Below are 17496 nucleotides of genomic sequence, written 5' to 3'. Positions count from 1 at the left end.
ACGTGAAGACATGAACGCGTCTCAATAGGAGGACACCAGAGGACATTTAGGCTCAACACATGGTCTAAATGATGGAGTGAATTTTCATTTTTGGGTGCACTACCCCTTTAATTAGCCGGAGTGCTCCAGCTTTTAAAGCGTTTGCCCTTGCCTCCTCTTCCTCTTTATGTCCTGCCCGGGCGTCTCTGCCGGGTTATAAAAGCGGCAGCGAGCTTCCTCTTAGCGCCGCTCGCTCGTTCCACGTTTCAATTTGGTGATTAGTCCGGCGTTTGGTTGCGGTTCTTTTATGGAACGTGATTTATCGTTCCTGCCGAGCGTTAGAAACATCTGCACCGAGGTGTTGGGTTAGTTAAATGAGCCGATATGGATTCAGAGCCGATAAGACTTTAATTCACCAAAGAGCCGAGGAAAACGCTGAGTGGAGAAGGAAGGTGACCTAAATGCAGCCAAACCCAAACGTCCTGGTTTCTGGTTCTCGGGGGACAAACCGAGACGAGGAGACACCTGCTGTTTAAGACAAATTTAAAAAAAGAAGCTTGACGTTCAGTGTTGAAAATAAAAGCTGATTAATCACTTATCGATTAGAAAGACTCTCAGTCGAGCACATTCCTCCACAAGGACCAAGTATCAGAACATCTAATAACGAAGGTGAATATGTGTGTTGTCTTGTTTCTGGTTGGGGTGAACGCAGGTGGAGGACACGGTGAATGTGTCCCTGGTGAAACTTCCTGTTCACTATCAATCTGTGAGCGTGAAGAGGAGAATACAACGTTTGCTTTGAGTTCAACTTCGGTGACCTTTGACCCATCTGCGTCTGTTTCCCTGGAATCAGCAAGAAACTAATCAAATGCATTCATTGTGTCTCGATCTTAACTTCTCTGACCCTGAAGTGCAAATCACAACAAACACCAGAGCACGACAACAAATCACATGAAAGTACGACAAGTGTTTTGTGTGTCCCTGAAGTTCTTCTTCGTTGGTAAACACCACAACCAACATTCTGTCTTATTAGGATCAATAGCTCAATGTTGCTTTTAAGTTTCTTAAGGATTATATCACAAGATTTTCACATATCATGGCTGCAGCCGTGCATATATATATATTTATATATTTATATCTTGCTCATAGTTCTTATATCATACAATACCTGTTAATACTGTACTATTCCATATATATTTCTTACTGTACATATCTACATTCCACTTTAAATACGCACAATACTCTGCACTTTACTGCCTTTTTTTGCACTTCTGGTTAGATGCTAAACTGCATTTCGTTGTATAAGTACATGTACTGTGCAATGACAATAAAGTTGAATCTAATCTAAAAAAAAATATATGTCATGCAGATCACAGAAAACACCCAGGATCTGAGTTTAGAGAGCGTTTATTAATTACTCTATTAAGACCTAATCCCTCAAAGAAGAACTTGTGCTAATCCTTTAATTGGATAAATAATATTGGTGTGAATTCACGGATATTAGTGATGTCACTGTTCCCAGACCAGCAGGGACATGTGTGCACTTTGCAGACTCTCGGGTGTTATTTCCATTTCCTGAAACTTCAGCAGATTTTTTTTTTTTTTGGAAACAATCTCTCTCTGTAAAACACGACCTGTTAAAATGCAGAATGCAGTTTCTCCCCCTGTGCTCACACACACACACACACACACACACACACACACACACACACACACACACACACACACACATCTGTTAATTTCAACAATGCACTGTCTTTACATGCGCATTTTAAATCCCCCCCCCCCCCCCCCCACGCGCCCTTTGACACACATATAGAGCTTTAAGCCACGGCAAATTTGGAGCCACGTGCTGTCCCCTATACAACATTAAAAACAGACAAACATCCCAGTAAAGAGTGGGGGGGGGGGGGGGGGGGGGGGGAGAGAGAGAGAGAGAGAGAGAGAGAGATATGTTTGGAAGGAAGGAAGGAAGGAAGGATGGAGGAGGAGGAGGAGAAGGAGGAGGAGGCTTTCGGTGGGTGGGACAAATAAGCGTGAGCTATAGAAAGGGGGATGCTGCAGCCCCGTCCCCCTCATATCTCACTCCACCCAGCCCTAGAATAAAAACCACCGGTGACGTGCGCGCAGGGAAGCACCCAGCAGTATGTGCGCGCCCACGGGAGGGGCCGACAGAAAATGGCGAGTCTGTGCAAAAGGCAGCAATGCACGGTAGAGAGGCGCGGCTTTCGGCAGGAACTTGACTCTTGGAGGCACAAACTCATTCACTGTGTAGGTAAGCTCGCTTGGCATAGTGTGCGTGCGTGTGTGCGCCGCGCTCCAGGGGGGTCGCCGGTGGTGCGCGTGTTTGTGTCGGGAGTGTGGAGCGCACGGAGCCGGGGTAATGTCCACTGCTCCATAGGCTCCGCGGAGCTGTCATCTTTCTGCTCCGGACGCGTCCACGAGCGTCCTCTCCAACTTTGGGTGCTTGTGCCGTGCGCGTGTCCAGGTGTGCCACCTGCGCGCCGCGTGTTTGTGTGTCTGTGTTTGTGTGTCACCTGTGTGCGTGTTGTTTTGTCCACGCACTCTGCTGCTTGTTGGTTTTTATACATTTATTCTATAGCTGTTTATTTATTGTAAGCAGGGCGCGTCACGTGTGCCGATGGAGCCGCGCGTCAGCCAATGGGCTTCCCCGCTATAGGCCGGCCCGTGCCCGCGTGCGCGCCTCCGGGTTGAGTTTTTTTAGGTGGGGGGGAGGGCGGTGCGCGCTCCCAATCTCCAAACATAACGCCCCCCCTCCTCCCCTGCCCTGGAAATCGGCTTTTGGGAGCGCGCATTGCTGCATTGGGGGAAAATGTCAGTGGGAATAATTTGGTGTGTCCGGGGGTCGACGCGCGGGGACGCGGCTCCTGCTCGGCGGCCTCGGTACTTGTTGAGACGTCGCTGCAGGAGGTGGAGGGGAGAAGTCCGGGTCCGGGTCCACTCGGGTCCAGGTCCTGAGCGGGTCCGTCCCCGAGGTTCCGTGTGTGTGATCGTAGTGTTGACAGCACGGAGGTGTGGGTCACTGCAGTGCATCACACGTGTCTTTGTCCTCCTGCACAACATTTCAAAACAATCCGGCTCCACTCCCACTCCTCCTTTTATTTGGGATTTTCTCCTCCATGCATCAGCCCCCCCCCCCTCACTCCACCATATCTGATGTACTTCATTAGCTATTTAATCCGGTCGCATCCACCGATCCCGATGTGATGTCAGATTACCGTCCACTCTTCGGCCCTGATCCCTGTAACCTCCCGGTCTCCTCGGCTCCTAATCTGGCTTTTATCGGCGCAGCAGCAGCTGAGGACTCGGGGTGTTGATGCGGATCCACATGTTTTTGGCTGCAGTTCTGAGTCCAGATGTTGCGCGTTGACCTGTCACCTACTTCCCCACCCGAGCGCCCTCTGATAACTCCCGTGGCCTGATTCCGAGTGGGCCGCCGGGGGGCTTTTTAGTGAGAAACGCTCCTGATGAAGGGATGCACTGGTAAATTAAAAGGTTGGTTAATCTCTGACCTCCAGTCCTGCAGCTCAGCGTGTAGAGACATAAGGAATCCCAGTGACCAGTGTAAACACAAGGCAACTCCCCTTTCATTCTGCCTGTGGGATTTTAACTGATATCAAATCTTCTCAAGAAAAGTGCGTTTTGATAAATTCCTGCTGCCATAATCAAAAATCCATGAATAAGCTTCTTCTGTCACATCCACATTAGTGTGTGCAGATTCCTGAAGAGCTGCTTGACTCCTTCCCCTGTGTGTGTGTGTGTGTGTGTGTGTGTTAGTGTGTGGGTGTGTGTGGGGGGGGTTGCCTTTCTGTTCTCCCCCCGGTGCCTCAGGTTGGACTTCAGGTGCCAAGTTGGCAGTTTCACCTCAGTGTCACGTCTCCATCGAGAGCCACATGTCCGTGGACGTGATGTCCAGTGACAGCTCAGAGTGGACGTGTCTTTTCACGGCGTCCAGCTCCGGGTGTGATGAACACGAGGGAACGAGCTCAATTCTTCCTCTTCTCTCTTTTCTTGTTGTGTTAGTGGAGATGCTGAAGCTGCAGCTTCTGGGCTTTGGTGCAGAAACAGTCGCGAAGGCTTGTGAACGTTTGTGTATTTGTTTGTGTATCGTGGAGGAAAGTGAGGTTTGTTACGGGTTCATGAAGTCCAGCATGACTCACTGGGTGGGTGGGGGGGGGGACAGAAAGTGAAACTCCTCTACTGGCAATGGGGAAGGAGTCACTGGTCTTTCTTAGTGGTGGACCTGACGTTGGAGTTAAAGAGGTGTTGGTGTCCTGCTCTTGTTTACACTGACTCTCTGATGAAAGCAGTTTTTTAATGGTTTAGTGGATCACTGGGTCTGAGCCTCATGCAGCCGAGCTCCGTGCTGTCAGACAGTGGAAGGATGTGATTCAGATTCCTCGGTGAGACCCCCCCCCCCCCCCCCCGGAGAAATCCTATATGATTCTCCCGTCAATAGAGAAACCATCAGGATGATAAACACACTGCATGCTCGCTATTGTGCACCTTGAATCTTTGTAGTAATATCACAATGTTACCACGGGGGGATACAAACACAACAATGAACTCAAGGCTGGATGTTGCTGTGGCTCTGTGTGTGTTTGTGTTGTCGATGCATGCGGGGGTCGTTGGGTCGACACGTTTCCTCTTCTCTCTGCTTGGTGCTGTTCACTGGTTTGCAGAGCGTGAACCAGTGAACAGCGTGACTGGTTTTAGGGCCGAGCAGCGGTGCCGGTTATCAGCGCTCAGATTGAAGTCTGACATGTTGGTTTGAGGTGTAATCAGCTCTGGACTGTGAGGAGCTGGAGCGTTGAGAGAGTTCATGTTCTGACCGGCTGAGGAAGTAGTTCACCAAAAGTAAAAATAACAAAAAAAACTTTAGAACACAGAGGAGCCTCCAGGTTTGGTGCCGGCAGCCGTCTTGTACAAGTTTGTTCATTGTTCTATTTATGAATCTGACATATTGATAAGTTCATAACAATTTGACCGAGTAGCTTAGCAGCTAGTTTCCATGTGGAGCAAGAGGACGTCTTCAAATGTCAAAAATCCCAGATATTAAATCTTCAAACACAAAATTAAACGAACTCTTGAACTTTTACTCGAAAAAAAAGATTAAAGGGGAAATGAGTTAAATGGTTTTTTTTTAGTTGGAATAAAAAACAAAGGTTAAAATCTGTTATTGAATCATCGGATTTGAGACTTGGATTTTTGAAAATCCTCCAAACCTCAAAATGTAAACAATGAATAAATAGATGTTTCATTAAGATCTCTGCATCGTTTCTTTAGAAATTCATTAAAACATTGTAAAATGAAAACACAACCTCCTCTGCGAAGGTAAAAAAAAAAAAGATTATTCTTCCAAAAACACTTCTGGGCGGCCGGAAATTAAAACTTTGAAGTGTTATCGAGGATTTACTGATCCTCGTGTGGGAGTGGTTTGGTTTCAGAAGGTCTGGTAACGAAGGTGGACGTCTCACAGGTTTTATTCGAGCTGGTGCAGATGGACACGCCCCCGTCTCACTGCCCTGTGCTGCTCTGATAATAAAGTAGGGCCTGTATGCCATAGAAAGGTTAACATTATTAGTTGGTAGCAATTAAAGCCCAACTGCTGATTCCTCTGGCACCGTGTCCTGGGTAAGAGAGTGCAGCTAATTTGATTGCTGAAAGGTTGTGGCGGTGCTGTGGAGAGACAGACTGTGTGCCGGAGAGAGAGAGAGAGGGAGAGAGAGGGAGAGAGAGAGAGAGAGGGAGGTGTGAGTCTGAGCAGCAGATTGTGTTTCTACATCCGACACCTCCTCGCAGGCGGATCGGCTCCACAGGTCGAGTCAGCTGGCCCAGTTACAGTTTGGGTCTTTGCTGGGATTAGATCTTCAGATTCTGAGTGTGAGAGAGAAGTGAGGAGAGCGTCCAGGAGGAGGGTTCGAGCTGCAGGATGTCACCTACAGAGCCGTGAGATGAGGGAAGGTTCGATGATACTGAAGCTTCTACAGTCCGTGATCAAAGATGTTGTTCAAAAACAAGTCCAACAAGTGATTTGTGGCTTTTATTGACACTTGAACTTAAAGGAAAACATACGATCAACAGAATCTCAACCCATCTTTGTCTTTAACCAGTCAGAGTGAAACCACACCCCCTTGTCCCTCCTCCCTAAAAGTTATCATCAAATATCGTTTCTTCAGATCAAAATGTCAGAAACCAAGAACCTCTCAGATGATTTCTGACCTTCAGCCAATCAGAGCCGTGGACCTGTCAGCAGATTCTTCTTCTAGAGAAACGACCACGTTCAGGCTGCGCTCCCATTGGACGGTCCTCCCATCAGCCGTCCCATCAAACACTCCCCAGTTAAGATGAGTGATTGTGATTGGCTCAACCGGGCGGATGTGAACAGGGACCATCGAGCTTGTTGATTGGTTTGATTTTAAATAATCAGATATTAAAATGGTTAAAACTCATATTACTTGTTTGGCTAGCTGCTGCAGCTCTGTAGCTCCGGCAGCTTCGATTCCTCTGTTTGATGCAGATTAACGAGTTCTGAGTGGAATCGAGCTGATTTTGTCACGAGAGTTTAACAAGGCAGGCGGTCGAGGGTCATGAAGACTTCAGATCTCTCCTCCTCCTCCTCCTCCTCCTCCTCCTCCTCCTCTGCTGTGAAGCCACGACCTGCCAGCTCCTCTCTCCTCCTGCACATCCTCATTAAATGAACAGATCTTTCCTCATTTCTGTTTATGTGTCCATCGATCTATTTATCTCTCCGTCCACTCTGTCCATTACCCACTGAGTCAAACCCTCGTCTCATCGCCTCAACAACCCCCCCCCCCCCCCCCCCCCCCCCCCCCCCGAACGGCAGGCTTTTACTTCAGTAATGGACAGATGGACGCCCCCAGAGATCGGCCTTCTACTTTCACATCTTGCTAATTCTTTTCATGGGCGTTTTGAAAAGGGAAACAAAACATGGCACATTTATCGGGAGCTGCCGGAGAGAGTGGCAGCGATCCACCCATCGGACCCGACCGGGTGCCAGCGCTGTAAATCTCCTCCTCATTACACATTCATAGTCATAGTCCCCCCCCCCCCCCCCCACACCCCCCACTACTGTGTGTGTGTGTGTGTGTGTGTGTGTGTGGAGCTATCTCAGGGGCGGATCCATGCCAACCAGGAGCCCCGTGGGAGGAGGGCTGCTCTCTTCGGGGTGGGGAGGTTCCACTGCAATCTGTGGAGAAGCAAAATACACCAGTGGCACCGGGTGTGTGTCGACAGAAGGTGTGTGTGCGCACGTGTGTGTGTGTGTGTGTGTGTGTGTGTGTGTGTGTGTGTGTGTGTGTGTGTGTGTTTATGAGCCATTATTTATCCGGAGAACGGCCAGCGACCGGCGTGCTCTTTTCCAGCGCCTCATGTTCAAACGCACATTCATCTAAACGGCCAGGAGGATTCAAACCGCCGTCGTTCTGGTTCCGCGCCCGCCGCTTTCATCCTGTACGCAGGAATCTGTTCCTGAGCAGGAAACAGACGATTCATCTTGTTCTTTGCAGGCTGTTGAGAAATGAGTGAAATGTTTCAGGAGGTAATCGTCGTGTTGAGCAGATTCAAAGTTTGACAGATTTAAAAGAACAAACTCGTTTTGAGTCTCGAGAGACGAAGCAGGCGGCGGAATTTCTAAAAAAGACTTTTTGTTTTGTTATTCTTCTTAAATTTTCCCGATAAAGTCGCTTCATTGATGTTATTTATATTTGATTTGATTTTGCCAGTGTGGTTTTTTTGTCAGTTTCTTCCCCCGGGGGTTCGTGAATATGTGTCAAAACAATAACGGGAGATTTTGTGCGTTTTATTTTTGAGAGTTGCGTCGTCTTGAAGATTCTGAAGAGGTTGACATGTTTGTTGTCATCGTTTTGTAATAAGCTCAAATTTATCATCTTTTCCTTTTATTTGTTTCATTAGAGGTGAGAACTTGAATCAATGTGTTAGTGAATCAGTGGAGAGAAGAATATCCTGCAGCACTAAAGAGCAGATGTCACCTGCTCCGGCTTCTGAAGTTCCTGATTGATGTCTTCTGACACTTTATGAACCAAATTACTGATTAATTAATAAAGAAAATGATCAGCATTGAAAATATTTGCAGTTGCTTCCCCTGTTGAAACGTTTATGATCGTCTTCCTCAGGTTTGTTGTTGAACTTCAAACGATTGTGACAGAAACGGTTTAAGGCAAAGGTTGATGCAGTGTGGACTGTGTGTGTGTCTGTGTGTGTGTGTGTGTGTGTGAGTCATAGACACCCACACACACACATCTATATGAAGGACTGTACGTGTCATCATCAGAAACATATTTATCCTTGAATTCATCTCATTTAGATGAACAGATGAAGCCGATGATACAGATGAACTTTGATATTTGATTTAGTTTCTTCATGTTCTGTTCATATCACGTAATGAGTCAAATTTAAGAAAACAAAGACAAAGGCCAAAGGAAATGTCTTTTTTAAATCTTTTATTTTTAATATGTTCACTTTGGATTCAGCTTTTGCAGAATATCAGATGTTTGTGGATCCTGGATTAAAACGAGTGAATCTTCTTGAGCTTTAGATTCGACTCTCTCTCCTCTCTCCTTCAGGCCGAGCACAGACCAAAGTCCTTTGTTTCCTTAAACTTTGTACACACACACACACACACACACACACACACACACACACACACACACCCTGACTCAACCTAAAATTTATGTAAGCGTTCTATTGTGTGTGAGAGAGAGAGAGAGGGGGGAGAGAGAGTTTCTTTGGTTATGTGAGCTACCTGACCTCCTTGGTACAGTTCTTTGGACACTGACGCCATGTGGGCTCACACACGCACACACACGCACACGCACACACACACACGCACTGGTGAGAGGTGCTTTAGAGCAGCAGGAATGTTTACTCGGACCCGCCTTTAGTGAATTCCTCCTGCTTCTTCAATAATGGCTGCTTTTGTGTGGAAGGTCATATTTGAGCAATTTGCTTTTCAGAGCATTCGATCAATGGCTTGGACGACCCTGAGTGTGCGTGTGTGTGCGTGTGTGTGCGTGTGTGTGCGTGTGTGTGTGTCTGTGTGTGTGTGCTTGTCGTACTTGCATCTTGGAAACAGAGGATGTTCAGCTGCGTCTTCCTCTGTGTGAGGACAATGAGACGTCCCCTAACACCTTGTCATTTAAACCAGTTAGTCCTCAAGTCCCTGCTCCTCCCGGAGTCTTCACCATTAATGGAATTAAAGTAAAAGTTTGAACCATCCACACAGTCATTAACGATTAATTAATACTAAGTGGCACCTCAGCATTCCCGAACCAGAGGAAGCGGCTAATGAGATAATAACCGGGCTGAGCAGTCGGTTAAGCAGTGTTAAGCTGTCATGGTTCAGAGTTAAAGGGACAGTCCGTCTGCTCCCGATCATCAAAGGAATCATCTGCAGTTCTGTCGTGTAAATAAATATCCTGTCGTCTCATTGGCTGACGGCTGAGAAATGAGATCCAGAATAAAATGAATCTTAAAGCGTGTCTGTGGGCTGCAGTTACCTCTTCTTACCAGAGGTGTCGCCAAAATCAAGAAAGCCAAAAATATCTCAGAGGATATAGTAGAGATACTGCGTGTTGAGGATTAACTATCAGATGCTGGGTTTTTTAACAGAGTGAATAACATTTCTGTGTTTGTATTTTTTTTTATTGCAGTATTTTCATATATATATATATATATACATTAATAGAAACAATCCAATTACAGTGTGTTCTTGTTTTTATTATTCAGTTTGTGTCTCTGGGGACGGGAGCGTGCTGAGGAGAATTTATGATTCCTGATATTGGTCTTTATGACTGATTAGATTTGACTGAACTTTATATGACTGTTGTTCACATCGGAGCGTGAGAGTTTTCTAAAAGGAGCAAATATACATCCAACTTTCTAACAGTGAAAATCTCACTTAATATAATTAGAAGAGAAAACAAAAAGACATGTACGTTAACAGAAGACTCACAAACAACAGATTAATTGTATAATGAGAGTAATTAAAAACGAGATATTGACACAAATACACATTGATGAGGTGATACAGTGCTTTTAGTGTGTGTCTGTGTGTGTGTATGTGTGTTGTGTTGTTTGCTGTATTAGAATGAGAGTTTTCTGCGTCGATGTTTAATTGAGGTTTTTAATCTGTGCATGTTTGTTTAAAAGCTTCTGCACCCACTGGGCATGGCAGCGTGCCCACAGGTGCACCCTGGGAAATGTGAGGGGGGAGAAGGAGAGTCGGGGGAGGGTGGGGTGAGGTATGTTGCTTTTGTGCAACAGACCCTGCGAGGACACATGACAGATGAGGTTTGCACAACATATGACACGGAAACAAAAGGCAATTATTTGCAATTCAAAGTGTGAATGGGACTTCATTATGATTTGGCCTCGGACATGAGACGCAGGTAAAACCCTCACACACACAGACTGAGGTTTAAAATATGCAGCCGACAATTAAAACCCTGTCTTTGTCTCCGGTGTCTTTCTGAAGACATCAGCATGCAAATGAGTCCAAGAAGAAAAATCTCTCTGGAGGGAAATTAACTGGAAAAGCCTCAAAATGTTCTTTTCTTTGACGGATCAGGTTTTTAAAAAATGGAACAAAAGACGTTGCAACACAAACTTCAATATGAGAACTTGTCCTAATTTAAATATATTATATATGAATTTCCTTTTATCTGTTCAAAGAATAAATGAAGAAAATCAGATCAGGGATATGGCTTTTGGTTCAAACACAACGAGAAACAAAGTGGGATGAAAGGAAATCATAAAGTAGCAGCATCAATAAACCTCCTGAAGCTTTTTACAAGATTTAGATCCAAAGGTAAAAACATTCAAATCCAGTGACGGCTCTGCATCCTTTATCTCTTCAAAAAATATCACAATAATTAATAGAAAGAAAACAAATATTGTAGCTGAGATTCCTCTTAATACATTTCTCTGTTTTAAACTTAAGATGAATTCAAACCTGTATTCAAGTCATTTCCCCCTGAAACGTTACAGAGCGGTTAAATGTGAGAACAAAAATATCCCAGTCAGTTTTGTGGAACTTTTTCCATTGTTGTATTGTCAACACAAAAGTGAACATGAGTCGTGATCCGGAACACATCATGTGTTGAGCTGTGTTGTGTTTGTACAAAGGAACTTCTCAGTGAAAGAATCTGCTTTGAATCTTTGGTAACAGAAATAATAACCAAAGTCCAGTGTCTTCACATTACAATGCTTTTATTGTGAAAGACTGCCTTCACACTTGATCGTGATGTTTTACTGATCTTGGATTTATTCACCTTCATCCAAGTGAAGTCTAAACATCTTGTAGCTGAACTTTGTAACTGGATCTCCCTGATGAAAGTGAATCCACCGGTGTTGAAGTGAAGTATGTCTCCAAATCTTTAGCACAAGGAAAACCTGCTCCAACCTGTTTGGACATCAAACCCCCCACCCCCCCCCCCCCTTCCCCCCGCCTCTGGCTCTTCATCTGAAGCTGCAGCACGTCCCAGTTAGAATCAGGTTTCACTCCTGGTTCCAGTGAGAGTTATTAACATGCGGCGAAGTGACTTTTAAAAGTGACGTGAGAGAAACTCTGTGACCTTGGGGACGCAGAGGTCGCCGGTGTAATCTCCTCTGAAGGTGTGGGTGTGTGTGTGTGAGGCACTTCCTGCTCCTGCGCTCCGAGGGGGGGGGGCAGGTGGAATCTGAACCTTGGAGTTCATTTTATCTACTTTTATCACCACAAACAGTTGTTTTTCTCCTCCGGCGTGTTTCGGTCTTTCTCTGCGTGACGCTCGTCAACAGAGAGAGAGAGAGAGAGAGAGAGGGGGAGAGAGAGAGGGGGAGAGAGAGAGCACCAACCTCCCACTCAGTGTGACCCTCTCACTTTCAGTTTAATTTCAGCGTCTGGTCATTTTATTCTTCTTCACCTCCTCTTGTGTCTGTGGTGATTTATCTCCTCCCTCCTTCCTGAACGCGGTGGAGGAGGAGGAGGCCTCGGCGATGTCACCGTTGTTCAAACCACACAGACGTCTTTGTGAGGAGGAGCAGAACAGAGCAGCGCCCCCTGTGGCGCTCCGTGGAGCTGCAGGCTGCGTCGGGCTCTGACTCCAGGAGACTGACCTCCCTGTCAGTCGTCCACACAGAGCGACAGACAGGGTCTGTACTGACGAGTCCGAGTGGAGCTCCCAGCAGTTTGAGATGAAGATCAGCTCGTTAGTCATCGGCCGGCTCTCCAGATATTGTTATGAAATATCATATAACACAACATCTGTATCCCCGATGTGGACATTTGGTTTTACTGTTCCAATATTGTGCCACATTTGTCGTCATTTATTTATATTATTATTGTTACATTTATACAGATATCAGTCGGTTTATTTCTGATCTGAAAACTGTAACTTTACACAATAAACATTGTTTATAACAGATTTAACAAAAACAAACTTATCTAATATTTTCAAGTTCTATAATCTGGATGAATTTAGGTCATAACAGTTTGATAACAACATCCTAAGAATCATTGACAGTTCAAGAAAATGTCAACATGTGTGTTCTCAGTTTACTGCAGAAAGAAACTCTGATCGTTTGTGATTGTGTGTCCGTTTGTAGTTGTGTTGTTACTTTTAAAAGCATGTTGTGGATTTTGCAGTCAGTGCATGAGTTGCTTTAGTGTGACACTTCATTGGAAACACAAACATCATGTGTGTCATCCACTGTTGGTTTTGTAAATTTGAAATTAAGGAGAGTGAATAATATCACCAGACTTCTGATCCTGAACATTTTTAACTCCAGGAGAGAAAAAGCAAGAACAGGAAACTTCACCTCTCACCGTCTGTTCCTGAAGTTTCCGTTCTGCGTCTGCCATCGATTGTGTTGCCTCCACAAAATTGGTCAAACAAAGGAAGGAGCTGAGGCTCAGTGTCCTCGAGACGTGAGACGAGGAGACGTTCTGTCTCCCAGTCTCCCGCCCACTCCTCCTCCACTCCCACCTCTCCAGCCATTTGTGTCTTTGTCTCCTCGAGTGTTGTGTATCCTCCCTGCAGACCTGCTGCTCACATGTAGGTGTGCACACGCTGCTCTACGAGTTGTGTTGAGTTCATTGTTCTGTTTGCACAGATACACATTTCATCACCTGCAGGCGGGTGAATAATGAGCTGTGTTTGGTGAAGTTGCATTTGGCAGAAGAGTTTTCTGGAGGAGAGGCGGAGGAACACGAAGCGCCCCCCCCCCCCCCGCCCCCGGTCATCGGACCAGAGTCTCCCTTAAGTTCTGAACAAGTGGGTCAGGTTCATTTGGATTTAGATCTAAATCTAAAGATTCATATAAAACTGTTGATTCTCTTTTGAATCCACATCGATTGAATCAGTGCGAGTCACAGGTTTATCTTCTTGTTCCTCTTCTTCTTCTTCTTCTTCCTCTTCTTCTACTGTTTAATTCTGTCTCTACTTCCTGTGATTGGTTCAGAGTCTGAAGCTCTGAGCCAATCACAGGTGTGAAAGAAGGAAGAGTCGACTCCTGGTTTTCATTTTCCAGAAATGAATGAACCATTAAAAATGATTCGTAAGTGGATCAGACCTGGTCGACACACTTCTTACTGAATGAGACCTGCAAATATTCAACTCCACAATAAAACACACAATTCCCCTTTGAGCATTTTTACCAGAATGAATTGGTCGCTGGTCGTGACTAGTTGTTATGGGAGCTCTGGTTTGGAGACGTTAGTGCTGGACAACAAACCTGCAGATAATTTACGGTTCCACGCTGCAGTGGGACAGTAACAAACACACACACACACACACACAGACACACACACTGCTACTGTAGAGGCTTGGTCGGGATAAGTGGAGGTGACAGGGCCAGCTGTGCTGTGTGAGGGCCGGGCCGGCCGGCAGAGCTGGGGGGGGGCCTGAGCTCCTCTGTGTGCGACCGTGTCACCCTCAGTTAGGTGTCAAGCCCACCAGGCTACACACACACACTCACACACTCACACACACACACATACAGACACACACATGCACACACACCAATAAAAGTGAAGGTCAAACAACAAACGCCGCCGTCACTCCCGTCACTGCCAGGAGAAATGTCAGTTGTATTTTTATCTCCATCCTCTCCATCTTCTCTTCCCTCTCTCCTTCTCCTCCTCCTCTATTTTATTCCTCCTGATTCACCCTCCCCCCCCCCCCGTTTCTCCCTGAATCACTTTCCTCTCCTCTTCTTCTTTCTTTCATTTTAGACAGTTTAATTGTTTTTAATCTCTTTTCTTTCTCGTCCTCTCCTCTTTCAGGCCTTCATCGTTTCTCTCCTCATCCTCAGTTTCCATCTCACAATAACCTTTTTATATTTCATAATATTCTCCACGTACATGTTTTTCTCTCGGTGTCCACACTTCATCCTTTGTGACGCTCTGTAGAGATTATGTCACCCAGCGCCTCGGCAGCTTCTACAGAAGCAGCAGTGAAGGAATCAATCAGCCTCTCGGCTTCACGCTCAATAATATCTTCATGTTTTTCTGCCCGAGCTGCACGTACAGTATACTCTGCAACTTTTCTAAATTCTGGTATCTTCTCTCACACCCACCTTCGATGGAGCTGCACACGTTTTCATCACAGACTTAATTGAGGCGTAGGCAGTTTGCTTCTCTCTCTCTCTCTCTCCACCGTGTTGCTTCTCTATCAGTGTTGATTTTTTCTTTCTCTTCAGGACAGACGTCGAGTCATGTGCTTTGACTGTTCAGATATTTGAAACTTGTGCAGCCACACACACACACAAACACACACACAAACACACACACAAACACACACACACACACACACACACACACACACACACAGTATACAATCATTATTTGCTCGAGTAGAGATGCACAGTAGAGACAAAGAAAATCAAAGTGCAATTTCTGTGCATTCAATATTCCAACTGGGAGATAAATTGTGATCCATGTGCACTAAGTGTTTCAAAGTAATTGGATTTTCACCGCTCCAGAGAAGCTTCCGGGGAAGTTTTGGGTTTGTGTGACAGGAGCGACTCTGATTGGTTGTTATTCTGCACGCTCTCCTCAAAACGCTGCGTGAAACACTTTCCTCTCCGCTTGATTAACACGGCCGACTCAGGCAATTTGGAGATTTCAGCCGCCTGGGGTTTTGCAGTTCTGACAAAACAATGAGAGCTCTGTGCGCCAGGCGAGGAGCTGAAACCCATAGTAATGAATGTAAGGGTCAAAACCAGAGGGTTTCAAATTCCCATCAAAGGAAGCGAGATGGTGAAAAAATGGGAAGAGGAGCCCGCGGTCGGCTGGTCAAGGGGGCGGGGCTATATTCGGCTGGAGGTAAAAGTCAGCGAAGGGCGACTTTGACAGTTTGTCCCCAAAAAACTGGACGTGAAGCTCGGGGGCCGAATCATCTGACAACTGACATGTAGACACAACGCTGGAACGTCCCAGGCTCATTGAACGTTACCTGGTTTCAGTCGGACAGGAAGCTGAGGAGCGACGTCCACCACGAGAGGCCCCGCGGTGAGAACCGTCCAATCGCTGAGCTTCAACGTCTGTTCTATGTGCGGCAGCTTTAATTCTCCACTTGCAACAATTAATTTATCGTCATTAATCGGTTAAATATGAATTTTCCACAACTTCCAAAAACCTTCTAAACTGCTTTTTTAATCTGAAACCAAAGAGAATCAATTTACTGAGACAGGGAGAAAGAAAAGCTTGTTTCGGCTCCACGATTTTATTAATGTCTGTTTTTGGATAAGATTTGGATCAATTCTGGATTCGTCTTTATTTCTTGATCAGTTTCTTGATCCGTGGTTTCTCGTATTCCTTCGTCTGTGTCTTCCAAATACATCGTGAAAGAAATACAGCTTAATGAAGGTAACACTCACGTACATGTAATTCATTCTAGAAACAAGAAACAGAAGAGTAAACAGATCTTTAGTAGAAGCGACAGGAACTCAAATCTAAACAGTGACTTCTTATTATTCGGCTTCAGGAGCAGGGGTGAGATTCAGGAGACCGGCCCCTGAGGATGTTGGGTGATGAGGTTCACAGAGTTCAGGTCACAGCTCCGTGAGGATCAGTCCAGTTCCTCCACACCCGGGTGGGGAACACAGATTTCAATGTAGCTGCTCTGAAGCTGGAATCTGGTCCTGCAGGTCATGTGATGTCCCAGAGGAAAGAATAGAACAATATATTAAAAAATAAAGATTTCATATTCACGTTTGGTTCTGGCAGCTCAGGTGAAGAGAATAAAAACAAATCAGGGTCCTCTCGACTTAAAGTGAGAGAACTTGAATAAAACAGTTAAAGTTGAGCCGCCACCAGTCGGATTATACTGGAAACATAGAGAACCAGTGATCTAATGAAACTGGCTCTTTGAAAAAGTACAACTTCATGTCCAAACAACAAAGAGAACGATTGTTCAACTTCTCAAACTGAATTCTGATAATCTACATATCTGCGGACGGGGGGGTGTCCACATACTTCTGGCCATGTAATTACATTACCCAGTCTGACACTCGATTAATTCAATATTACAAATTGGGTATGTGTATTCATCTCTTCACATAAAAAAGAAAAGCAGAAGTTCTTTGCTGCCTCGACCGTGTGAAGCCACAGTTATTCCCCCGACGTGTTTCTAATCTCTCGTTATTTAGCTTCCTTATTTCAGAAAGTTGCGTGAAACACTTTTGGTCACGGCTCATTTCCATCGCAGTTTGGACGTTTTGTCGTCCAGCGCTGCCGCAACAATAAGAGCCCTGTGCTCCGAGGCCTGTGTAAATCAGTGTGAGAGATCGGAACCACAAGGACCAGCTGGTGTGAATCCTATCAAAGAAATCACTCATAACACGGAGACGGGCATCGTAACCACAACTCGTCCGATTCAGCTCGACTGAATAAATGTCATTAAAACCACGGCCACAGAAAATACTTGAGTTTTAATGTGTCGGACGTCAGATTATCTGTAATTGCTTATTTTCCTCGGATCTGTTTTTGGCTTCGTTAATTTGCCACAACTTCTCGGTTTATTAGTTTGGGGAGATTCCCTCTTAACGCTGATTTACATTCAAACTCTCCACCGCTTGTCATCTAATCTGAGTTTAGACCAGACTCCCGGTTCGGAAAGTGAAGCCAAGGAGGAAGTGCCTGGAACCTGTCTTCTCTCTAATGACCAGCAGGGGGCGACTCCACCGGTAGTTTCTATAGAAGTCGATGAGAAAATGACTCAACTTCACACTTTTATATTATATTTCAAACTGGAGGCTTCAACCCAACAGCTCACAAACCAGTGGAAGACGTCACCGGTGGTTGATCACAAACGTTTCCTCGAACTCAACCACAGATTAACCGATTTGAAACCGGTGACAAAGATCAAAGGCACTGTGACCTCACAAAACACATTTACGGCCACAATTCAATAATTCATACAAACATAAACAATAATAGTGACTCTTGTTAAACTCTGCCACCACAGAGACAAA

The 17496-nt window shown here is 45.5% G+C and overlaps 1 protein-coding gene across 1 annotated transcript in view; it reads left to right on the top strand.

Annotated features, from left to right (window-relative positions):
* Positions 1–2141: 2141 nt before the first annotated feature.
* lcor (ligand dependent nuclear receptor corepressor) overlaps positions 2142–17496 on the top strand; it is a 49876-nt gene continuing 34521 nt past the window's right edge. Inside the window, exon 1 of the mRNA XM_053418892.1 lies at positions 2142–2254. Coding sequence (XP_053274867.1) covers positions 2158–2254 — 97 coding nt within the window. The 5' untranslated portion in view covers positions 2142–2157. The remainder of the gene's footprint in view (positions 2255–17496) is intronic.

This window comes from Pleuronectes platessa, chromosome 3 (assembly GCF_947347685.1).
Source record: "Pleuronectes platessa chromosome 3, fPlePla1.1, whole genome shotgun sequence".
Classification (NCBI taxonomy): Eukaryota; Metazoa; Chordata; class Actinopteri; order Pleuronectiformes; family Pleuronectidae; genus Pleuronectes; species Pleuronectes platessa.
Note: the sequence above shows the minus strand (reverse complement) of the source record. Positions and strands in the feature narration are given on the sequence as shown.